Source organism: Urocampus carinirostris, chromosome 16 (assembly GCF_059441175.1).
Source record: "Urocampus carinirostris isolate Australia breed hairy pipefish chromosome 16, RoL_Ucar_1.0, whole genome shotgun sequence".
Lineage (NCBI taxonomy): Eukaryota > Metazoa > Chordata > Actinopteri > Syngnathiformes > Syngnathidae > Urocampus > Urocampus carinirostris.
This window is the reverse complement of record NC_142364.1, coordinates 23,112,706-23,139,770: the sequence shown is the minus strand read 5'-3', so window position 1 is coordinate 23,139,770 and position 27,065 is coordinate 23,112,706. Positions and strand designations below refer to the sequence as shown.

The 27,065-nt window shown below is 34.3% G+C and overlaps 1 protein-coding gene across 4 annotated transcripts in view; it reads right to left on the bottom strand.

Annotated features, from left to right (window-relative positions):
* astn2 (astrotactin 2) overlaps nucleotides 1-27,065 on the bottom strand; it is a 391,785-nt gene that overhangs the window by 183,778 nt on the left and 180,942 nt on the right. For all 4 annotated transcript variants that reach the window (XM_088355421.1, XM_088355422.1, XM_088355423.1 and 1 more), the window contains 3 exons: nucleotides 23,256-23,363; nucleotides 21,298-21,444; nucleotides 4,842-5,009 (listed from right to left, as the gene is read on the bottom strand). In XM_088355421.1, coding sequence (XP_088211547.1) covers nucleotides 4,842-5,009; nucleotides 21,298-21,444; nucleotides 23,256-23,363 — 423 coding nt within the window. The remainder of the gene's footprint in view (nucleotides 1-4,841; nucleotides 5,010-21,297; nucleotides 21,445-23,255; nucleotides 23,364-27,065) is intronic.

The window sequence follows — 27,065 nt, the reverse complement described above, 5'->3', positions numbered from 1 at the left end:
TTAAATACGCCCGTTTAATGTAGCATTCTTTATTTTAATTTATTTTCCTCTTTTTATCCTGTTTTTTACATGTGTATCCTGAAGAGCCACGTCTAATCTCTTTGTAAACCATGTTTAACTGCGTTGTTATCAATGACAATAAATCTAATTCTAATTCTTACCTAGTATCCTTTAAACAAGTCTCACCGACCCATTAAAATCAAACCCGAGTCTCCACGGAAACCGCTCTCCTCTCACATCGTTATTTTTTCTGCCATCTAACGTTCCTGCCATCTGTTCTGCTCCGATCGTAAGTTAGCTTCGCCCTCGGGCTTATGTTTATCATTGTTTTGTTGTGATTGTGAGGAGGACACTGATAGAAATAGAACACTCTTGTGAAGAGCACCTTTAATTTTCGCTAGCGGACAGATTAGGCCCCCATCTACTCCCCCTCTTCCTCAAGGAGACTCAACGCACTTGAGGGCAATCACTCATCAAATAATCTTGGATGAAACTGGGTGGAGGGGGGAAGGGGGTAAATTGGGGTAGACAAGGAGCCCAGGCTAGACGAGGAGCATTAATATGAAGGGAATCTCGGAACGTAGCGAGCTGTGATAGAGTAAACGGATTCTAAATTGAATTAGACTGATTACTGCTCTCGCTGGGTATAAATACACAAGAGAAGAACGGGGGGATGCTGTCGATACTTAACACAGCACAATCTACAAACTCCATCGTCGGCATCTCGACGAATGTTGTGCTGATCCATTATGCATCAGCCTTCAACATGCCCTTGACCACGGTGACATTAATTCACATACATTACAGATGTAATCCATTCTAATGAGCTTAGGCTTGATGTAGTGGGCACGGAACAGCAGCAGGAGCTACGCTCGCCACTCGAGTGACGGCATGACAGCCTGGACCTCAGGGATTTACTTCAAGTCCTCTTTTAATGTCAGTGCAAATATGCTCGCTGATGTTGGACTTGCTAAATTGTGTGATCAGGAACCGTGGACCTTTAGGCTAGTCTTTTTTTTTGAACACCTGGGACTATTCGATTTTTTTTAGACACACAAACATGGATCCTTTCCTTAAAACTTTAAATCGTGATCCATCTAATAACCCTCTATAGCACTCTGCAAACAAATACAAAATATATTTTATTAAGGGATATAGTGTATTATTTAGATGTCACTAGTGTTAAAAGGTGTCATTCATTTAAAAAAATGATTTGAATAATAATAAAAATACATGAACATTCAATGAACAATTATATAAATGACCATTTTTTATATGCTGATGAAATTATAATTTGTATTCATTTTTCTCAAAATTAGTATCACGTAAGTTCAGGGAGCTGACATTATTATCCCTCATCTTGATGCTACACGTTGTCATGATTACTGATGCGAGGAACCTGAGCCCGCTCCTTTGGCGCCAACTGCCTCGGACGCTGTTTGGCTACGCTAGGCAAGCCTTTCGACCCTGACTCTCTCCTGCTCTGATTCCCGTCTGTTTCCTGGCTCCAACCCATTTTCTGAACTTGACTACGATTTTTGTTCCCCCCGTCCCGGCCACGGATCTGTTTTTTCCCGCTCTCAACACTGCCTTTGCTCGCCACAGAAATGCCAATTCCACGTCTGAGCAACCTGCTCCTCGCAACCGCAATCTACGGATCGTGTGTACTATCCTTTCCCTTCTTCCAAATAAACTAAGAGAAACGCACAAAAGTGGGTCCTGTTTTTCTTCTGGTCCTGACACACCTGGCCCACAAAAACTAAAACCTAGTACTTGGATCCAAACCAAACTATTGTCCTGGGATCAAAACTTCGTATCTCCATCCATTACCTCAAAGCACCACCTTTCTATGTAGATAATGTAGCCCTTCCCTCTCACACCAGCACACTTTGCCATTCTCACAGTTTATGCCTGTGATGACAATCAACTAGATTTTTTTGATGCAGGAATCTACAACCCTAAACTGTGGAAATTTGGATGCCTGCCTCACTGAGATAAAAGAATGGATGTCATTCAACTTCTTGCGCCTTAACTCTGTAAAGACCAAAATGCTAGTTATTGGTCCGTCTAAATGCCGTGACTTGTTCTCAAAAACTGCACTGAACATTGACAAATGTAATAGCACCAGAGTGACTCAATCAAAAAGTTAGGTGTCATATTTTACCCCAATTTGTTCTTTCAAACACACTCTAAGAATATTACTAGAACAGCTTTTTTCCATCTTCACAACGTTGCTAAAATTCGGCCTATGCTGTCTCAGCCTGATGCGGAGATTATAATTCTTGCGTTTGTTACCTCCCGTCTTGATTACTGTAATGCACTATTCTCCGGTCTCCCGAAGTCCAAAATCAAGAGCCCTAAGCTGGTGCAAAATGCTACAGCGAGGCTTTTAACCATGACAAGAAATTTTGATAACATTACCCCAATTTTAGCTAACCTGCATTGGCTCCCTGTTAGCTTAAGATGTGATTTCAAGGTTCTGGTGGTAGTATACAAAATCATGAAAGGACTACTTTTCATGAAAGGTCTACTAGTGATCCCAAGAGCCAAAAAGATATCTGCAGGTTTGAGAGCGTTCTCCATTCGGGCCCCGGTGCTGTGGAATGCTCTTCCCCCTCAGTTTTGATCTGCAACCTCAGTGGAAATGTTTAAATCTAAGCTTAAAACACACTTCTATTCTATAGCATATGACTAATCCAATATTTTATGTTGACAATAACTGTATTTTTGTTATTGCAACATCCATTGCAGCCTGGTCCTCCAAGAAGGGGGATTACCTCATGTGCAGTCCCTTCTCAATCTTGAATCTTATATACATATGGGGCTGGGACTGTATTTTGTTTCTCAGAAATAAAAACATGGACTGCTTCAAACCTTTGCTTAAAACCTTAAATCATTGGTCGCCAATATAGCCATCACCCCTCAAGGACCACTTTTGTTGTAGTTTTCTCGGACATTTGAAACCCCTGCAAAAGTCCAGAGATTTTTATAACAGAAATCAAGTTAAAACAATCATTACCACGATTAATGTATTAATGTTGCATGGATACTGATACCAAGTATTAGTATCAGACCAATGATGCCAAGACTCATGTCAACATATTCATACTTATAATTACCGGTACTTAATACAGGTATCGTCTTTAACTTTCTGTACTATTACAAGCTGTTTCATGTCTATTTTATTTTTTACTTTTTAGAGTAACTGAGCATTTGTAGTATTTCGTATGCATTTAATATTGTTCACGTTATTTTAATTGTGTTCTGTATACATAATGCTATTTTAAATAATTGTAAAAATAACATGAAAATTACCATTGGATTCACATAATCATAGCTTATTGATCGTTGTATTTTATATATATATATATATATATATATATATATATATATATATATATATATATATATATATATATATATATATATATATATATATATATATATATATATATATACAGTATGCTTATCCTTGATATCTATATCACTGAGTATCGTAGGGATACGTATTGGTATTATTATCTGTTCTAAAAGAAGGTACAGTGACAGATCTACCTGATTTTGAAAATCAGTCCTCAGAACATTTAATTAGTGGTCACCAAATTACTTTCTGGTCCTTAAGGACTATAGGAATTGCAATTTTCTAGGAAAATGTAAAAGCAAATCATTTAAAACAATCATAAAAAAGTAAAATATTTCATGTTTCCTAATTCTTGAGAAAGTCATAAAAATATTAGTTCATCAAAATCAAGGATTGGTGAGAACTGATACCATATACATATTGGTATCAGTAATTCCACGTCTCAAGTCTTATCTGTCCTCAGAAGAGCTATCAATGCAGGTAGCGACCACCACTTTCTGCACCATTGGCAAATTAATTCCAGAATAAGGAGAACATCAAAGTAACAATGTCTCGTAAGGGCATGAAAATCTAATTTGAATTCGCCATCTTCTCCTCCTACTGAACCCACCCACTAACTCCAGTGTACCAGCTCAAGTCATATCAAACCAAACATGGTAATAATTTATAATCTGATCTGATCACATGCATGCATTTTACATATAAGTAGTATTAACTTGATAATGCTTTGGCATTTTAATATTTTTATCTGGGATATGTTGGGTTTAGATAGATAGATAGATAGATAGATAGATAGATAGATAGATAGATAGATAGATAGATAGATAGATAGATAGATAGATACTTTATTCATCCCCGCAGGGAAATTCACATTTCCAGCAGCATCCCTTCGCTGAGAACAATACAATAATAAAGCAAAAGGAATACAGTATACAAATACCCAATGTGATGTGCTAATACCCACTGTAGTGTGTTGTATAGAGTATTTCAATTGTGCTACATAAAATACACACTGCAATAAAAGTACGGTAATATGCAATGTAGGGGGTGTGGTTTAATGTGGGCCTTTACTCCGCCGGGTGGAGTTAAAGAGCCTCATGGCATGGGAAAAAATATATTTTCAGTCTGTCCGTGGTACAAGACAGTGACAGCAGTCTGTCGCTGAAGCTGCTCTTCTGTCTGGATTTAATGCTGTGTAGTGGATGTGATGAATTGTCAGTGATTGACTGCAGCTTTTTCAGTGCCCGTCTCTCACCTACTGTTGTCAGGCTGTCAAGGTTTGGAACACATTTGCCAAGTATGATAGCTTGGTATTCCCTATCATAATCCCGGGGATAACTGTATTTAATTATTTCAGAACTTGCTTTTAAAACTGACTTGTGACGTCAATACTTGGGCATTGTGAACGAGTAATAAGTATTTGACGTCTACATCCGTCAATGGCAGTCAATGTTAGTTTTGCTGTTGCACTTTCACTAACCTGTATCCTGGTCACAAATCTGCTCGCAAGGGTCGATGGTCCTCTGCCCACAGTAGTCTCGGACCCACTGCGAGGATGAATTGCTTTGATAGTACAGGATGAGCTTGGCCGGGTTGAGCCAATCGGAAACGTCGAGGAAGCTGCCCACGCCCACAACAAAACTACTTCCTGTGTAGCAAAGAAATGAAGTTCAGACAATTTCTTGATTGCTCTTTGATTAGTTGATTCCGCTTGTTTCCGTTTCAATATTGGACACATGTAAAGGACTTCACATAGGATGCCAGTTTTATATTTTGTCTATTATTCCTTGTTGTTGTTTGTTATTTCGACTTGTCTGCAGTGTGCATCAGGTGTAGGTGAACTTTGAACCGCGGCAGGATTTGGAATTGGTTCAGCCAAATGAAAACGGTCATAGTTTCACGACAATGATACACAAGTAAATAAGGTACAACTAATAAAATATATATAAGATTTTATGCCAGCTTTGGTCTCATTGACTTTTGAGTGCTCAACAAAATACTACAACAAGAAAACTACAAAAATAAATATGAAATTTAGAGCTTAAAAACAGGGACCTAACATATTGTTTTAATTTGCTTTCATTTTGAAAGAAAGACAATGCTACAAATAGATATACTATAATACACATAATATAATAATGAAACTACAGTAATGCTGTAATATACAAATACTACTATAGTAATACTACAAAATAAATTTACACTAATAATACAAAAACACTACAGCAATACCCCAAAAATACTATTATGCAAATACTACAAAAATACTCCTGCAAAAAACACTACAAAAATACAACTGCAAAAATACTACAAAACTACCACTCTAATCCTTCAAAAATACTATTATGGAAGCACAGAATTACTGTAGACATACTAAAAGTTCAATTTTAAATTAAGTGCTTAAACATTGACTTAATTTATTTTTTTTCTTTAATTGTGAGCACTCAGTAATACTATGATACGGGAATACTACTACAAAAATGCATATATAGCACTACTACACATTACACTACAAAAACGAATCCACAGTAATACTACAAAAGTTTATCTCCATTTATAATGTACTACAAAAATATTATGTTGGAAATTCTAAAATAATCCTACCTCAAAATTATTTTAAAACCACTGTGAAAATGTATCTCAGTAATACTACAAAAATACCAATGCAATCCTATAAAAATACTCCAGAAATGAAAAAAAAAAAATAATCGTAAATACAGCAAATATACTACTACAGTAATACAATATTAATACAAAAAAAAGACAAATCTTATTAAAAGTGATTATGAAAAGAAATATAACATGAAGATGTTTTCATATACATTTATTCAAAAATGAGAACAAGTTGGATCGCTCTCCCGGACCGGCTCCATGATCCACAATTTTAACCTTATGTGGCCCGCGATTCAAACTTTGCCCGGACCTAGTTTACATTATTGTCACTATCTGCCAAAAATGTTGCTGTTCTTTTATTTCCACAACCTTTAGGGTGGATTTGCGTTCGAAAAAGAGATTTAATAAAAAAGGAAAGGCTCAGGAGAGGGGTTTCAGAACCAATTTGGAATTTGGCACTGTTTTTTGTAGAGTCTCCTCCTGTGTTCCTTGCAAGGTCAAAATTCATTGATGTCTTCTCTCCTTATTGTGAGTGTCTATAAACATATCACAATCAGTAAGAGTAAAGTCATCCTGTTTCTTTATTTTCACGACACATTTAGATTCCTTGATCCATACGGCTTATTTAAATAGGAGTATTTATTGGACTTCCTCGCTCATTGGCACTGACTTACTTCTCTTTCTTATTGCTCCCGGGCCTATCATTAAACTCTGATCACTGAACAAGATTATCCCTAATTGATGCCAACGACTTTTACTTTCAATGAAGGCGCTGAGGGGAATCCCGGCACACATAAAGATTATTTTACGGCAAAGTATAACCGAAGGGAAGTTGGCCGGAGGAGGCCTTCAGAAGGGGTGCACGTTGTTGGGTAAAGGTCAATTTAAAACCTATTGTGGAGACACAGTTGGACACAAAGGTTGCCATGGCATTTCGAGCCACCGAGGAATGGATGTAAACTTTAAAACAGTTCCTTGAATGTAAATGTTAAAAAAGCGTAAATAACGTATTTTCCCAAATATATTGTTTAACTAGTAATTGGCCAGGAATTTGAAACTGCGAAATATTATCGGGTGCTCCTTTTATACCGCAAATTTGGTGGATAAAATTGGAAATAAGGAATAAAAGAAGCGGCAGCTCAGACGCCAACTTCCCCTTTTGTCGTCAGTTTGGACAATAATTACCTGTGAGTATGAAATATATTGCAATTACTTGATTGAATATATTTTTTTAATGGTAATGTTTTGTAAAAAATGACGTACTCTTGTTTAAATTGCGGTTGGCCCGACCCACTGATCTCAAAGCCTCCCGAATTAGCTGCCATCAGGTAAAAGACTGCAGAGTCTCAGATGCAGAACCAGCAGGCTCAAGGACAGCTTGTTTCATCAGGACTCAGAACTCTCCTACCCCTCTGCCTTCGGCCAAATCAATGCAATATGGCTCTAATTAGATTATGGCTATACTTCAACTGTTTTTAATTATTTTTATATTTTGACATTTATACTTTTTTTTCTAACCTTGCTGATATTTGTTATTTGTGTTGTGTATTATTTATTGTATGTTTTCACAATGGGAAGAGGGAAAAAAAATATGTTTTGTACATTGTGCATATATTTTTTTTCACAATAAAGTTGGATGTTGAATTGACGTTAGCATAACTTAGCTTAGGTAAAACTGTACCTGCCTAGTTAGCAGGCTAATAGGTCTTTGAAATATAAGGCTAACAGTAGAGACCATTGTCTGAAAAAACTCTGACTCAAGAAGATTAAATCTGGGTGAACAGAGCATTGTTCATTACCTTTCTAGCTATCCAAAAAGGGGCGGTTTTGGGGTGAGGACGGCAGAGTAACCATTTATGAAAAAAATAATTCATTTTAATGAGTAAACCAGATGTCCTAATGCTAATTTATGTTGTATGAAATATTTTAATTAAGATTTATTTGTCTATGTTTTATGCAACCCTAGTTTTATTGTAGTATTAAATATATGGACCTAATAGTCCAGTGTGCCTTATATATGTAAACAAATATGAAATATCAAAAAAAAAAAAAAAATATGGGGGGAGTGCGGTTTACAATTCTTATATAGTGTGGAAAAAAGAATAAGCTTCTGGCTTGTGATTTCATTGGGCCAGAGGTTTCCAACGTGGTGCTCACGGGCACCAGGTTGCCCCCTAAGAACATCTGAGATGCCCGCAGACCTGTCACAAAAATAGCTCTCAAGTGCTGGGTCATTTTGAATTTTTAGTAAACATATTTTTTGAGTGGTTGGCCAAGTCTATTTAACCCTACTCCCAACAAATTAACATGGTAATTATATAGTAAAAACAGAGTAATAACATGATACGTAAAAAAAGTAGCTTTTAGTTTGAAAAATATTGCATTAGGCGAACAAATATAGACACAACATTAACAGACCTGTCTGTGTTGTCTTCACCTTCGCTTGTAACAATTATTCTTTTTACACTCGCACCACCTTAGGGTGCAGGAGAGTGCCAAAATGTAAACAGTGCTATAAGTGAGAATAGGCTGCCAGGTGAACGTGAAATATGATATGATGCAATAATGATGACACTTGAGGTTTGTTTGTCTATCCAAATATGTTAACAAATCTGAAGATAGCAATTACTGCTGCCACTGGTACACTTCCAACTAATGAAAAAAATTAAAATCAAATGAAATTAGATTAATATAAGATAAAAAGTAAAAGAATAAATACAGGGCAGCAAGGCGGATGAGTGGTTAGTGCCTCCGTGGCACACTTCAGATGTCATGGAATCGAACCTTACTGTGCGGAGTTTGCATGTTCTCCCCATGCTTGTGTGGGTTTACTCTGGGCACTCCAGTTTCCTACCACATTCCAAAAACTTGCAGTTCAGGTTAATCGGCCGGTCCGAATTGTCCCTAGGTGTGTATGTTTTTAGATATTAGAAATATAATTAAATGGTTAATTAATAATAATAATATTAATAATTAATATGTATAATTAATAAAGAATGTTACTTATCGCTTTATTTTGTTTGTTTAATAATGTGTTTTTTATTTAGCATATTTTAGGAATTGTTTCTCTATTTAACTGTATTTCAATTAGAACATAATACATATCCTGATATTCATTTTCATTTTTTTTTAAATGGACATTGTATGGGATAGATCTGCATGGATAGAGGGGGAAACCAAATATCCAGTATAATAAGAATGGAAAATCAACTAGATTTATTATTTTTTCATTATTTTTCTTCTTTTAATTTAAATATACTTTAACTACATTTTTATTACTAATTCAACACATCTGAATGGTGAATACATATTGTTTTGTGCGCCTGGCCTGATTAATATCCATTGTGTAGCAACAATCTTTGGTTTACCCCAGGAATTAAACAAAAAATAAATAAAAATAAACAAATTAAAAATAAATATCAGCCATTAATTCACTAGCAAACAACCTTAACAAATAACAATACATTTAATTAAAATGAATCCCCAAATTAGCATTGTAAGCTAATTTTCAGTTGACGGATTTGTGGGCAAGACAATTAAAATCCAACAGCCAAGGTTTTGCATCCAATTTTCTTGTGTTGCATTTATTAAATGCACAGTACTCGCTCGCTGTATCACGGTTAACTTTTTACGTTTTTTTTAACTTTGCGAATCTTTATCATGCATTCAGTTCTGCATTCTGATCAGCTAAACAGTCACCACCAATGTTCCCTCAAAGCTGCGCGCCTGTGCATTCGCGCACTGCCTGCACATTCGCGCACTGCCTGCACATTCTGAGCGCACAAGAAAATCTAGCCAGTGCACAAAAATCAGGGCTCAAAATTGCTAATTAAGAAGCGAATTAAGTCAAAGTTACAGTGCATGAAGGTAAGAATACACGGGTTTCCCTGACGCTGTTTTCTAAATGCGGTATTTTGAAGTCAATGTCGAACGATGTTGAAAAGTAAAAGTCAGTAGAGTTTTTCGAGAACCGGCTTCTTTGGCTAGGCTCACTAAAGAGAACCGGCTCTTTCGGGTCCCAAACGGCTCTTCAGGTTGTTTTTGCTTCTTTAATCCCTACACGACCAAATATTATGTAAAATTGTGCACAAAATGACTTAAAGGAAGGGGAGGAAATGGAACAAAAAAGAAAAAATCCCAAAATGAAAAAGTAGTGAAAAGCTTAGAAAAAAGAAACAGAAGGAAGAGAAAAAAAGAAGGAAAAATTCAGGAAAAAAGACAGAAAAAAAGAAGAGAAAGAAACAAAGGAAAAAAAGTAAATAAATAATAAAAAGAAAAAAGTAACAGATTGGAAAAAAGACCACAATGAGATTTTTTTAAAGGAATTAAAAAAAATAGAAAAAAAACTGGGAAAAAGAAGAAAAAGTTTGTGTTGCATTCAAATCATTTCCAATTATACCAAGTCAATCTTGTTGCCAACATGTACTTCCACTAAAAAAATGTGATTAAATACAGTTCTCTATCTTGCAACCGACTAAATAAGCCCCCAAAAATGTTAGTATTATGCGTCAAAAGATACTAGGAAAAAAAAGAAAATTTTGTGAAAGAATTGTTGTAAAAACAAATGTAGGCCGTAAAACCTTTGCAATAATACATAAGTCAATTAATTCAAAAGTGAAAAATGTTTTTGCATTGCCGGAAACTCAGCAAAATGTAACTTGATGTCAAGTTTTGGACATGTTTGATAATTATTTAGTTGCCACACTTGGGATTGCCGTTGCTCACTGTTGTTTCAAGCGTTGCTCACCGACTTTGTGTGAACTCTCAGACCCGTGGAAAATTAGAGAGAGCATGGGTCACCACACATATTTTCTGCCTGTGTTTGTCTGTGAGTCTGTACCATTGCGGTCTAAGATACACATACCTACATTACGTATGCATGAATATTTTTAAATTTCCAGTGTCTCAAATTTCTTTATTTTCAACAAAATGGTCTGGACCCACAAAAGCACCAAAAGGGAGAGGAACATGATTTCTATCGCCAACAAAGTTGGACTTTTTCGACATCCTAAAGTAGATAACATTTGAAGTAAAAAGTTGTGACCTTAAACATTCCCAGTATTTCAATATAAAACCGTTTCTTTTTTTTTTTATCACAACTTACAGGACAGAATTAAAACGAAAAAAAATACAACGTGATTGGCTGGCAACCAGCTGGGATGGGCTCCAGCGCCCCCGTGACCCTACTGAGGATAAGCGGTGCCGATAATGGATGGATGGATGGATGTTTACAACGTACAGTACTTTTACATTCTAAAGAATTGCTTGAGCTTTCACATAGCGTTTGTTCTTTGGTTTAATGAATACTAGAGTATTGATGAAAATAAACAAAGGTTTAGACTACCGCGGGTTTTTGGCATGCAAACCCTGTGCAAAATAAGGCATTACTGTATACCTTAGCCACTGAGAATACAAATAGGTGAAAAAATCAATCTCCAATTGGACAGGCTAAAGCCAAAAGCAACAAGGCTATTTTCAATGAGGCAAGCGAACAAAGGATCCGCTGTGTCTCATCAGCTGTCGAAAAGGCAAGGTGTCATTTTTTTTTTCTTGAACAAATAAAAAGATGGCCTCCTTTTTCAGAATAAAAGTCTAATTATGTCATTTCATGGAAGCCATCATCATTACATGGGAGACTCTTACCACATGTGTCATATGTCAATCGAAAAATGTTGTTTTTCTCCTTTCTAAATGTCAAGGACCCGTGATTGTTGGAGTTTGAGGCATACTTAAAGTATATTTTTAATTTACAAGGACACAGAAGTGAAAAAAAAAACATGTTTCCTTCTTAGTGGTAACCCTTTTCACACGCTGCCTATTCTGTTCTTTTGTTGTTGTTTTCATTCCTGCTTTGCCGCCGTGGTCCATTAGTCACTGTTGTCAAGGTTTGTTCTTCATACCGATTCGCATCCTTATCTCTCGTCTCTCAGCTACTTTCCATCACTCATTATTTTCCCACTAGAAGGAATTTCTAGAGAAGGGCTGCTCAACTATTTGGGCAGTACTGGGTTAAGAAAATTGTCCTTGGGGGGCCATACCTAGCCCCTTTTTTAAAATAACAATAAATATTAAAGCAGACAACTACATGCTTTATTTCTTTATATTTGTTTTTAAATATATCAGTTTCACATTTGTTTAGAAACACTCACAAATAAAGTAAAACTATATACACGTTCCCTGTTTGAAGCACTAAACTTGATATTTAGTTTTGTAGTAGTACTGTAGTTGTATTTTTTGGCAGTAATTTGCTGGGATTTCTGCAGCTGGATTTTTTAGTATTTATGTAGTATTTTAGTGTATTACTGTGGTTTTATTTTGTAGTATTTCTGTAGTCAGATTTTTGTAGTATTTCCTTGGTATTTTTGTTGTATTACTGTTGTTTTATTTTACTAGTATTTTTGCATTATTTCCATTGTACTTTTTTTCTAGTTTATCTGTAATATAGTTGCAGTATTACTCTATTGTCGTTTTTGTAGTGTTTCTGTCGTATTGTTTCTGTGTGGTATTTTTCTAGTATTTCTGCCGTAATATTTCTGTGGTGGTATTTTTGTAGTATTTCCGTTGTAATATGTCTCTGGTAGTTTGTATCACAGTATTACTGTAGTGTATTTTTGCAGTATTTATGTAGAAGTATTTTTTTAGTATTTCCATATTAGTATTTTTGTCATATCAATGTTGAATTTTTGTAGGATTTCCATTTTGCAATTTTTGTATTGAAGGGCAGCATGGCGGCGCAGTGGTTAGCGCTTGTGCGGCACAGTTCATGTCATGGGAAACTGTCGTGGGTTCAAATCCAGCTCCAGACTTCCTGTGCGGAGTTTGTATGTTCTCCCCGTGCTTGCGTGGGTTTCCTCCGGGCACTCCGGTTTCCTCCCACATTCCAAAAACATGCATTTCAGGTGGATTGGCCGGTCCAAATTGTCCCTAGGTGTGAATGAGCCAATGAGTTGTCTGTCCCTCTGTGCCCTGCGATTGGCTGGCAACCAGTTCAGGGTGTCCCCTGCCCACTGCCCGGAGATGGCTGGGATGGGCTCCGGCCCCCCCGCGACCCTAATGAGGATAAGCGGTACAGCTAATGAGATGAGAATTTTTGTATTGAATCAGTAGTGTATTTGTATTTTTTGTAATATTTCTGTGGTATCTATCTAGTATTTCTGTTGAAATATTTCTGTTATAATATTTTTGTATTATAGTGTTACTGTATTGGTGTTTTATTTCTGTAGAAAAAAATGTATTTCTGTAATAATTCTGTTGATTTTCGTCGAATTAGCTCTGTAGTTTTTTTAAGTAAATAGTTTTGTAATATGCTGTAGTAGCATTATTATTATAGTATTACTGTAGAATTATTTTTGTTGAATTTCTATAGTATAATATTTTTAGGATGAAAAAAATACATATATGTATTGGGTACCTGTTGTGAAAGTACAGATTTTGATTGTAAGTTTTGTAAATATTTTGTAGTATTTTTGTAATAATTGTGTAATATTATTTTGTTTTGGTCAAATAATAATTCTGTTATTTTTCGTCGAATTAGCACTGTATATTTTTTTAAGTAAATAGTTTTTTAATATGCTGTAGTAGCATTATTATTATGATATTACTGTAGTATTATTTTTGTTGAATTTCTATAGTATAATATTTTTAGGATGAAAAAAATACATATATGTATTGGGTACCTGTTGTGAAAGTACAGATTTTGATTGTAAGTTTTGTAAATATTTTGTAGTATTTTTGTAATAATTGTGTAGTATTGTTTTGTTTGGGTCAAATAATAATTCTGTTGTTTTTCGTCGAATTAGCACTGTATATTTTTTTAAGTAAATCGTTTTTTAATATGCTGTAGTAGCACTCAGTAGCCTAGATGGTAAGGCGCCCGCTTTGAGACTGGGAGGTCGCTGGTTCGCGCCTCGGCCGAGTCATACCTAAGACTTATAACATTGGTAAAATGGCGGCGCCCTCTGTTGGCTGCGGCTGCATCGGCTCGCTAAAACGGGTCAGGTGTATCGACATTTCGTTCTTACAAAGAATGACAATACAAAGGAAATTATTATTATTATTATTATTATTATTATTATGATATTACTGTAGTATTATTTTTTTTGAATTTCTATAGTATAATATTTTTAGGATGAAAAAAATACATATATGTATTGGGTACCTGTTGTGAAAGTACAGATTTTGATTGTAAGTTTTGTAAATATTTTGTAGTATTTTTGTAATAATTGTGTAGTATTATTTTGTTTTGGTCAAATAATAATTCTGTTGTTTTTCGTCGAATTAGCACTGTATATTTTTTTAAGTAAATAGTTTTTTAATATGCTGTAGTAGCATTATTATTATGATATTACTGTAGTATTATTTTTGTTGAATTTCTATAGTATAATATTTTTAGGATGAAAAAAATACATATATGTATTGGGTACCTGTTGTGAAAGTACATATTTTGATTGTAAGTTTTGTGATTATTTTGTAGTATTTTTGTAATAATTGTGTAGTATTATTTTGTTTGGGTCAAATAATAATTCTGTTGTTTTTCGTCGAATTAGCACTGTATATTTTTTTAAGTAAATAGTTTTTTTAATATGCTGTAGTAGCATTATTATTATAGTATTACTGTAGTATTATTTTTGTTGAATTTCTACAGTATAATATTTTTAGGATGAAAAAAATACATATATGTATTGGGTACCTGTTGTGAAAGTACAGATTTTGATTGTAAGTTTTGTAAATATTTTGTAGTATTTTTGTAATAATTGTGTAATATTATTTTGTTTTGGTCAAATAATAATTCTGTTATTTTTCGTCGAATTAGCACTGTATATTTTTTTAAGTAAATCGTTTTTTAATATGCTGTAGTAGCATTATTATTATGATATTACTGTAGTATTATTTTTGTTGAATTTCTATAGTATAATATTTTTAGGATGAAAAAAATACATATATGTATTGGGTACCTGTTGTGAAAGTACATATTTTGATTGTAAGTTTTGTGATTATTTTGTAGTATTTTTGTAATAATTGTGTAGTATTATTTTGTTTGGGTCAAATAATAATTCTGTTGTTTTTCGTCGAATTAGCACTGTATATTTTTTTAAGTAAATATTTTTTTTAATATGCTGTAGTAGCATTATTATTATGATATTACTGTAGTATTATTTTTGTTGAATTTCTATAGTATAATATTTTTAGGATGAAAAAAATACATATATGTATTGGGTACCTGTTGTGAAAGTACAGATTTTGATTGTAAGTTTTGTAAATATTTTGTAGTATTTTTGTAATAATTGTGTAGTATTATTTTGTTTTGGTCAAATAATAATTCTGTTGTTTTTCGTCGAATTAGCACTGTATATTTTTTTAAGTAAATAGTTTTTTTAATATGCTGTAGTAGCATTATTATTATGATATTACTGTAGTATTATTTTTGTTGAATTTCTATAGTATAATATTTTTAGGATGAAAAAAATACATATATGTATTGGGTACCTGTTGTGAAAGTACAGATTTTGATTGCAAGTTTTGTAAATATTTTGTAGTTTTTTTGTAATAATTGTGTACTATTATTTTGTTTGGGTCAAATAATAATTCTGTTGTTTTTCGTCGAATTAGCACTGTATATTTTTTTAAGTAAATCGTTTTTTAATATGCTGTAGTAGCATTATTATTATGATATTACTGTAGTATTATTTTTTTTGAATTTCTATAGTATAATATTTTTAGGATGAAAAAAATACATATATGTATTGGGTACCTGTTGTGAAAGTACAGATTTTGATTGTAAGTTTTGTAAATATTTTGTAGAATTTTTGTAATAATTGTGTAGTATTATTTTGTTTTGGTCAAATAATAATTCTGTTGTTTTTCGTCGAATTAGCACTGTATATTATTTTAAGTAAATAGTTTTTTAATATGCTGTAGTAGCATTATTATTATGATATTACTGTAGTATTATTTTTGTTGAATTTCTATAGTATAATATTTTTAGGATGAAAAAAATACATATATGTATTGGGTACCTGTTGTGAAAGTACAGATTTCGATTGTAAGTTTTGTAAATATTTTGTAGTATTTTTGTAATAATTGTGTAGTATTGTTTTGTTTGGGTCAAATAATAATTCTGTTGTTTTTCGTCGAATTAGCACTGTATATTTTTTTAAGTAAATCGTTTTTTAATATGCTGTAGTAGCATTATTATTATGATATTACTGTAGTATTATTTTTTTTGAATTTCTACAGTATACTATTTTTAGGATGAAAAAAATACATATATGTATTGGGTACCTGTTGTGAAAGTACAGATTTTGATTGTAAGTTTTGTAAATATTTTGTATTTTTGTAATAATTGTGTAGTATTATTTTGTTTTGGTCAAATAATAATTCTGTTGTTTTTCGTCGAATTAGCACTGTATATTTTTTTAAGTAAATCGTTTTTTAATATGCTGTAGTAGCATTATTATTATGATATTACTGTAGTATTATTTTTGTTGAATTTCTATAGTATAATATTTTTAGGATGAAAAAAATACATATATGTATTGGGTACCTGTTGTGAAAGTACATATTTTGATTGTAAGTTTTGTGATTATTTTGTAGTATTTTTGTAATAATTGTGTAGTATTATTTTGTTTGGGTCAAATAATAATTCTGTTGTTTTTCGTCGAATTAGCACTGTATATTTTTTTAAGTAAATATTTTTTTTAATATGCTGTAGTAGCATTATTATTATGATATTACTGTAGTATTATTTTTGTTGAATTTCTATAGTATAATATTTTTAGGATGAAAAAAATACATATATGTATTGGGTACCTGTTGTGAAAGTACAGATTTTGATTGCAAGTTTTGTAAATATTTTGTAGTATTTTTGTAATAATTGTGTAATATTATTTTGTTTTGGTCAAATAATAATTCTGTTATTTTTCGTCGAATTAGCACTGTATATTTTTTTAAGTAAATAGTTTTTTAATATGCTGTAGTAGCATTATTATTATGATATTACTGTTGTATTATTTTTGTTGAATTTCTATAGTATAATATTTTTAGGATGAAAAAAATACATATATGTATTGGGTACCTGTTGTGAAAGTACATATTTTGATTGTAAGTTTTGTGATTATTTTGTAGTATTTTTGTAATAATTGTGTAGTATTATTTTGTTTGGGTCAAATAATAATTCTGTTGTTTTTCGTCGAATTAGCACTGTATATTTTTTTAAGTAAATAGTTTTTTTAATATGCTGTAGTAGCATTATTATTATGATATTACTGTAGTATTATTTTTGTTGAATTTCTATAGTATAATATTTTTAGGATGAAAAAAATACATATATGTATTAGGTACCTGTTGTGAAAGTACAGATTTTGATTGCAAGTTTTGTAAATATTTTGTAGTTTTTTTGTAATAATTGTGTACTATTATTTTGTTTGGGTCAAATAATAATTCTGTTGTTTTTCGTCGAATTAGCACTGTATATTTTTTTAAGTAAATCGTTTTTTAATATGCTGTAGTAGCATTATTATTATGATATTACTGTAGTATTATTTTTTTTGAATTTCTATAGTATAATATTTTTAGGATGAAAAAAATACATATATGTATTGGGTACCTGTTGTGAAAGTACAGATTTTGATTGTAAGTTTTGTAAATATTTTGTAGAATTTTTGTAATAATTGTGTAGTATTATTTTGTTTTGGTCAAATAATAATTCTGTTGTTTTTCGTCGAATTAGCACTGTATATTATTTTAAGTAAATAGTTTTTTAATATGCTGTAGTAGCATTATTATTATGATATTACTGTAGTATTATTTTTGTTGAATTTCTATAGTATAATATTTTTAGGATGAAAAAAATACATATATGTATTGGGTACCTGTTGTGAAAGTACAGATTTCGATTGTAAGTTTTGTAAATATTTTGTAGTATTTTTGTAATAATTGTGTAGTATTGTTTTGTTTGGGTCAAATAATAATTCTGTTGTTTTTCGTCGAATTAGCACTGTATATTTTTTTAAGTAAATCGTTTTTTAATATGCTGTAGTAGCATTATTATTATGATATTACTGTAGTATTATTTTTTTTGAATTTCTACAGTATACTATTTTTAGGATGAAAAAAATACATATATGTATTGGGTACCTGTTGTGAAAGTACAGATTTTGATTGTAAGTTTTGTAAATATTTTGTAGTATTTTTGTAATAATTGTGTAGTATTATTTTGTTTTGGTCAAATAATAATTCTGTTGTTTTTCGTCGAATTAGCACTGTATATTTTTTTAAGTAAATCGTTTTTTAATATGCTGTAGTAGCATTATTATTATGATATTACTGTAGTATTATTTTTGTTGAATTTCTATAGTATAATATTTTTAGGATGAAAAAAATACATATATGTATTGGGTACCTGTTGTGAAAGTACAGATTTTGATTGTAAGTTTTGTAAATATTTTGTAGTATATTTGTAATAATTGTGTAGTATTATTTTGTTTTGGTCAAATAATAATTCTGTTGTTTTTCGTCGAATTAGCACTGTATTTTTTTTAAGTAAATAATTTTGTAATATGCTGTAGTAGCATTATTATTATGATATTACTGTAGTATTATTTTTGTTGAATTTCTATAGTATAATATTTTTAGGATGAAAAAAATACATATATGTATTGGGTACCTCTTGTGAAAGTACAGATTTTGATTGTAAGTTTTGTAAATATTTTGTAGTATTTTTGTAATAATTGTGTAGTATTATTTTGTTTTGGTCAAATAATAATTCTGTTGTTTTTCGTCGAATTAGCACTGTATTTTTTTTTAAGTAAATAGTTTTGTAATATGCTGTAGTAGCATTATTATTATAGTATTACTGTAGTATTATTTTTGTTGAATTTCTATAGTATAATATTTTTAGGATGAAAAAAATACATATATGTATTGGGTACCTGTTGTGAAAGTACAGATTTTGATTGTAAGTTTTGTGATTATTTCGTAGTATTTTTGTAATAATTGTGTAGTATTATTTTATTTTGGTCAAAAAAGGGGCAATGGGGAAAAAGTTGGCACCCCAAAAATAGTATTTCTGTAGTATATCTGTTGTTTGTTTGTAGAATTTCCACTGTAATATTTTTGTAGTAAATCTTTTCGTAATATTTCTGTAGTAGTATTCAAGTATTATTGTATTACTGTAGTAGTATTTTGTTGTACTTCTATATTATATTTTTCTTTAGAATGAAAGGGAATTAAAAGTACTGATTCTGATTGTTAGTTTTCTGATTATTTTGTGGTATTATGTAGTATCATTTTTATTTTAGTCAAACGAAGGGGCAATGGGGACAAAGCTGGCACCAAAAACGTTTTCATTCGAATAACTTTGTTTACTATTACATGTATTGTCATTAACTTTTGTAAATTTTCGTGTTCGGTGGGCCGGATAAAATAGCCTTGCATGTAGCCTGCGGGCTGTAGTCTGCCTACCCCTGTTTTACAGTGTGCATCACATGTTTGGCAACCATGAAGATTATGCTCCCTCCGCCCCCTTTTCCACCCAAGCCAAACACAGATCTGTCATGTTTGTTTATTGTGTGGTGGTTTGTTAGTCTGTCGACTCAGCCATGGACCTTCAATTTTTTTTATTCCACCAACAAATTAGATATTTTCTAAAAGCAGTAACCGTGGCCCATTAATAGTCAACAGATTTGGCTCATTTCTAATATTATTTTTTATTAATTCATGAAAATAACGGGTGAAGTCCCATATCTGGAACTTCACTTATAAAAGTGATGTCCAGAAATGAAACATGTTCTACTCGCTGGCGTCATCTTTTGGCTTAAGTCATCATTGCATCATTGAGTCATTGAGCTGTGTATGTACCGCTCGAACACACTCTTCCGTCGTTTTTTTGTTTTTTGTTTTTTTTTGTTTGTACTGTACTTACAGGTAAAACGACTTTTTTTTACCTTCACAAATTTCATGTCACACAGACACAGAAAAAAGAAAAAAAAACTGGTGAGATGAAAATGGGAGCACTCCCCATGCCCCCTTTTTTTATTCGAATGTGTTCTGCCCTGAATAGCTCTGATGAAAGTAAGATAAAGCAGATTGGTGCGGTGGATGAAAAAACATAAGGGCTCTTTGAACTCAATTGGGCATTATTGGCGCATACATAAAAACAAAAATATTTCACTTTCGACTATATAAAGAGACCTCAAACAAGGCACTCCACCTTTGATATATATAACTATAGGTTTGCTTTTTGTGAATTTTGACTGCTGCTAGACTTTTTTGGGAATTTATCCCTTGCGAAAAACGAAGGATTACTGTAATTTGTTTTGGTTGTAAACCATTATGCCTAGTTGACTATTAATGAGAGCGGGGTATGACAGAGCAAATTTTTGTCATGCATGCCGGTTCTTTTTTTAAATGTCTTTTCAAAAAATATTTTGCACAAATCGGATATCACTTTTGTGGCTGCAATCCACTATATCTGGTCAAATATTTCTTAGAGCAGAGGCCTTTAAAGTGCTCTTTTTCAGTTCAGGCTAGAAGTGTCCCCCTGTGACCTGCCTAAAAATGAACTGCACTGTTTTGGTCGTGATTCATTATCCCTAGTCGACTATTCACGCAATAAAGTGTGTGGCACTTGGAGCGTGACCTTGACAGTGAGGGTGCAACCGAGACCGGCAGTGTTTTTTTTTTAATTATTGTTTTTATCCATTCTGTTGAAGCGTGCCATTGTGGACTGCACTGTTTTGGCCGCGATCTATCATCCCTGGTCGATTATTGCTGAGAGCAGGGAACGAAAGGGCACATTTGGGTCATGCGTGGCGGCTATTTTTTTAATTTGTTTTTTTATTCTCTTTTTTCTTTTGGCTTAAACCAAACAGCACCTGTTAGGCTGCGATTCACTATCCCCGGTCAACTGTAGCCAAGAGAAATGGATGGAAGAGCGCATTTTTTTCCGTTCATGTTGCTGAAGTGTGCCACTGTGGCCCACCTAAATTGAACTGGACTGTTCTGGCCGCATTCCATTTTCCCCGGTCTACTATTGCTGAGAGCGGGGGCCGGGAGAGAAAATTTCTGTCATGCATGGTGGCTTGCAGAGCATATGTATATATTTTTTTTCGGTTCAAGCTGCTGAAGTGTGCCACTTTGGCCGGCCTAAAATGGACTGCACAGGTTTCGCGTCACAAGTCTATTATCCCTAGTCGACTTTTTCTGAGATCAGGGCCGAGTGATTAAGTATGTGGTAGCTCTTTTTTTCTGTTCTTTCAGTTCTTTATTTAGCACAGAGTTGTTCACAATTTCCTGCCCAAGCCTAATGAATATGTGGTGCTTACCATCTGCAACAAAGTGCTCCGGCACGTGGAGCGTGACCTTGACAGTGAGTGGGCAGGAATCCTGCGTGGCGTAGACAATGGCGAGCACGCAGGTGCTGATGGTGATCAGCGTCAGGGTCACCTTGTTAAGAGGACTGTGTGGGTGGCCTGCATGTAAACCAAAGAGAAACAAGGTTAAATATTTTGCGGTTGCTCATTTCTACATCGATCCGAAGCTGGAATGGAGGCATGCAATCACACCGCGTCTCCGTCTACAGTATAACACAAGTTAAAAACATGGTGCACTGACATTGGAGTAGACAAAATGATAAATTAGGAGTGTTTGGTTTATGGTGTTTGTGAAACCATTTTCAAAAGCAGGTAAAGAGTGGGTTATCCCATAGTTATTTGGAATAATTATGTGCATATTCTCGGTTTTGCTGTTCACAAAATTACCTATTTGCATTTAATAACTTCAATCCACCTAACCAAACACCAAAAACACTTTTTTGCAGTTGTTTTTGAAACAAAAACTTCTTAGGTCACAATCAGAAATCAATGTCAAGAAAATATGTTGAAATTATACCGTTTGAATAAGAAAAAAAAAATCATTTTCTCTTTCCCTTCCTCTTTCTGCTGATTAACCTCTCTCTTCCCCTCTCACTTTCTCTTTCTCTCTTTCACTCTCTGTCAATTTCTCTCTTTCTCTCTATTTCTCTTTTTGTTTCCCTCTTTTTGTTTTTGTTTCTGTATCTCAATTGTTACCCATTTCTCACTTTCGTCCCTCTATCTTTTTATCTCTTTCTTGAATCTCGTTTTTTTCTGTTTGTGTCTCATTTTATCCCTGTCTTATTCTACCCCCACCTCTCACTTTCTATCTTTTCCTGTTTCTGTCAATTTTTTTCTCTCTCTATTTGCCTCTTTCTCTCCCTGTGCCTCTCTTTCTCTCTCTGTCTCTTTCTCCTTCTCTGTCTGTTTGTCTCTCGGTCTCTCTTTGTCTTTCTGTCTTTCCTATCTGACTCTCTTTCTCTTCCTCCTATTTTGTCAGTCCATCTGTCTCACTGTTTGTCTCACAGTCTTACTGTTTCTTTGCCTTTCTATCCGTTTCTCTGTCTCTCTTTCTGTTCCTCTCTCTCTTTATGTCCTGCTTTTTTGCCTCCCTCCCTCCATCCTCATTTCTCTAAATCTCTCTCTCTTTCAATTAAACTTTTAAGAACACCATATTTGTTTAACCTGATTACCATGCAATGGGTCTTTTGGCCAGGCACATGAATCGCGGAAAATAAGTACGAAACATATATGACTTAATAAAAAAAAAGAGAGAAATAAATCTATATCTATTGGGTCACTTTGTTTCCAGATGTGATTTATGTTCTTATTGCCAATGACAACCTTCCAACTGGCTTATTTTCTTTGCCCTTTGGTTTTGTCACAGCTCCCATTTCCCAAAGAGGGTTTGAAGGGAATTAAATTACCCATCTCATTTCCATCCACCTTTTGGTGTTTGTCAGTTTTTATAATCCAGCTTTAAAGTTATACAAACATACTGTGCCTCAGGCTTCTTAACAAAAGCAGAAGTTTAAAAATAGAGTGTTTTATCTGAAGGTCAGAAAGGACAGAGCTAGATTGAGGACAATGAATCCCCCTTATTGAATCACGTGTCGATCGCAAGGTTGTAAAGAGGCGGAAAGTGTTCAATCTGCAGGGAAAGTGCTGGGCCAGCTAATCCCTTTGGGGTGCGGGTGATGTCACCGGCCACAGGAACGGGGTCTCTCAATTACGATAAAAGCCTACTGAGTAGACAAAAGCGTGTGCACTCACGCTGGCAAATATTTGCTTTTTAGCCGCAAACCCGACGCACTTGGTTGTTTGTACATGGCCAAGCCCACGGCGAATGTGTGTTCAGGCTTAAGAGCTTGACGTGTGTTTATCTTGAAATTCCTTTTCACCGGCGCATCTTCTGCCGTCTGGCTACTAACCTTTGCTGCGTCGCCGTCCTCTGTGCTGCTCCGTGTAAAACTTCATCTGGTTGTCGTCTTCAGGCTCTGACCCTGATTCTCCTTGAGGACCGAACATGCCTGTAGTGGCTTGGGAGGATAAGGTTTGGGGTAGAGTGGGGGAGGTAGGAGGAAATACAATGGCAATCAATTACTTGATCGCTGGTTAAATCAGTGGTAGCTTATGAAGCAACATGTGCTTCAACCAAAGTTATTTCCATAAACAATTTTCTGAGCACTGTATTTTACAGACTATGAGTCACTTTTGAGAAGGAGCACTCACACCTTTTCAATGGCCAAGTCAAAATGAGCTACCCACTTCAAAAAATAAAGATTCAAGAGCAGTTTACCCTTGAAAAAAAAACTCTTAATTTGTGGAATTGAATGCTCACAATATTTTTTTTCAATTCACGTCCAAATGATTTAAATATCTTTAATTAAAACAATAAAATGGAATAGTCAAAAGCTAAATAATTGTCAACTCCATGATTCAATTTATCAATGTATCAACGTTGTGAGTCATTGTACTACATTGGACATGGCGCTATATGGTAAACTTGCAATAAAGAGAAAGAAATATAAAAGCCTATCAGGATAAAAGGCAGAAAGCGATACAATGTACTGTCATGGACCAGGAACGGAGACGGGACCCAATGGCGTTCATTTTACTCAGTTTTTATTAAGAAAGAGGACAGTGCTTGCATCCACGATCCGATGATCGTCGGTCAAAGGTAGCAGATAGCAGGAACGGGGAAGTGGCACTTCCGTGTAGAGCGAGGGTAGTCGTTGGCAGCGAGAAAAACAGGTCAATGGCCGGGACGCAGGAGCAAAAGCAGAAACAGGTCCAGAAAAGAGGTCGGCAACAGGTATCAGGCAAGAAACAGGGCAGGATAGTGTCGGAGAGTACAAAAGCTTGCCTAGCTGAGAGCATAGGTTCGCAGAACGATCCGACGAGTGTTGTCAGGAAAGCGGAGGTTTAAAAATGAGGAAACAGCCAATCAGCGTCCCCGGCTGTGGGCACCAACGGAGCAGACTCAGGTGCCCCGCATCAGTAATCATGACATGTACTGCTTAGAGACAGTTTTTACAATAGTGCAATGGAAGAATAGTGCACTGTAACGATGCAATGAAAAATACCCCAAAAGAGTCTAAATATACATATCTGTAACGATGCAATGAAAAATACCCAAAACGAGTCTAAATATACATATCTTCAGGCAATAATATTAAGCAGGAAAAAAAAAAGTTGCAAGACATGTTTTCACAGTTTTGAGCTCTCATTTAGAGTGGTGATGGCCCTGGGTAAAAAAAAAATGAATATTTTTTCACAAATGAACAAAAATGGGTAGGTCTCCAGTATTGGCCCTTTGGCCAAATTTTCTAACCCAACCCCTGAATTAACTTGATCTTATTAGAACAACAACAAAAAGCTGCAGTCAAAGTGAATAACTTTGATTTCAGAGTGCCTCAAGGAATTCTTAATCAGTGATCAAAAATCCCAAGAGTCGGCATTCTTTGCACAAAATGCGCTGAAATGTTAAACAGACTCCACGCTTTGTGATTCCACTCAATAAACCGAAAGCTCTCTCAGGTCTCAAAAAAATAGTCGAGATGGGAGAAAATAAAACCCGAGAAAGAGCTATGGTGAATTAGCAAGAGGGAAACAATCTCCCCAGTGCATTAGCAGCTCGCTGAACATCCGAATCAATTTGGGCTTTATTAACAACACAGTCACTACTCCCTGCGCTCTTTCGGTGTGTTATCATAAAATAGTCGGATATCGCGACCTTTATTGTCCGCCCAGTGTGTGGAAGTTGTTTCTGCCATTTAATGATCTAGTGGTTTCCATTCCGCCGGTACGAGTATGAGTGGCAGGCCGTGCATTTCACACCTAGGCCTTCCTTAGAGCTACGTCTGAATGAATCTAACGCTCAATAATTATTTTATGCCTGTAGAATATTTACTGCAGCAACAACTGGGACATGTATACAAAGCATCAATAATAACCTCATACATTTGAAATTTTATTCGGGAATAGAGTAATATTTTATTCACTGAAATCCTTTTTCATCCGTGCACAAAATTCGCTTCCTTTGTATCCTCATGAAGATCTCACTCTTCCATACAGATTTGTAGTGTGTTTCAATTCCCCTAAAGAAGTTATTTTCTCTGCCATTGAATCTAATGCTGAAATTTGAACCTGTCCTATCGTACTTCTGGCATACGTTTTTATTCGAATCTGAGCTAAAAATGTCCATTCGACATAGGCAGTGGACACAGGGATATTTTCTTCGCCTTTTTGGTGTGATACCTCTGTTACCGCCCCCTAGCCAATCATAGTTTGTGAAACCACTGTTTCCTTAGGCCAGGTTGAAGGCCCTGCCTACACCAACTCAAAATCTCATGAAGGCCTCCGGGTAGAATTCTGACCCTGACAAGCTCTACACACTCTGCAGGCTCCTTCAGGGTGCATGGGATATTTATCCATACCGTCTACATGTGTTTTGTGGACTTCTCACCAATTATGTTCAATACTTTATCGAGAGATTTTTTTTAGGCGCAGCCTTGGCCAAGAGGGAATCCTGTTCTGGGGTTTAATCATTGCATTTCTGCTTTTTGCAAATGATTTAATTCTGTTGGCTTCTTTAAGCCGTGATCTTTTCACTGGAGCTGTTCACAGCATAGTGTGAAGTCAAATATTTTGTCTTGTTTTTTGCCAATGGTGATTTTGTTAAAGTACGCACATATTTGGAAACTTTTTTTTTGTAGAAAGCCTAAATTACGTTAAAATAAATAATAGAAATTACATATTTACAAAATATGATATATGCTATAATAAAATTTTGATTATATGATATAATTAAGCGAATTGATTGACACTCAACTTTAAAACTAACTGTTCTCCGTCCAAAGAGACGTACAAATAAATAAATTCAAATAGAAAAAGTGACACAAACTTAATTTACTTAAAGGCGCTGTCCATAATTTTAAAATATTCTTCTTGCTTATGCTATCATCTGGTTTAAATCATTTTTGCAGCCTCTGTCAAGGCTGCTTGTGTGGTAGGTGCAAGTACGTGCGAGTCCTATATGTGTTCATTTGAACACTTCTTTTTCTTACTTTTTGGGGGTTTGGGTTGGTATTTGGACTATACTGTATTTGGAACAATACTCCTCTTACTTCCAGCATTTTGATGCTACGCTAACAGGTAACTGCGAGCTTGAGCTTGAAATAACTCCACCCTCCACTTCTGCCTCCTAATGTGTTTGGACTCCCAAACAACTATGATTTAAGTAAGATAAAAGTAGATAGGGACGGTGGACAAAAAATAAGGCTATTTCAATTCAGTTGTACATACGTAATAGATCAAATATTTAAAAGGAAAAAAGAAAACACACTGCACTTTTAAAAAGGAATTTAAGCAGCTGAGTAAACATATTAAACTTATTAGGATTTACTTCTAACACGGGTATCCAATAACGGAAACAAAGATAAACATAGGTGAAAAAATTCCCGGGAAGAAATATCATCAACCCTAAAACAATGTTGAGTTAGATAAGATTCACAGTTCCATTCACAGATCCGTTTAGCGCGTAGGCCGCCGAGGCACCAATGAGGACACAACTCTTGACAGCTTTCTTCATTGTTGATGGTTCCTGGCCTGTTTTTGAGTGGAGGCAAAGTTAGCACCAGTCCATTCCTTAATGTTGTCAGCCCAGTTCTTTTTCAGTCTTCCTCTCCTCCCGCCCTCGTGGACTGTGTCCCGGAGAATTTTCTTGGTCAGTCCTGATG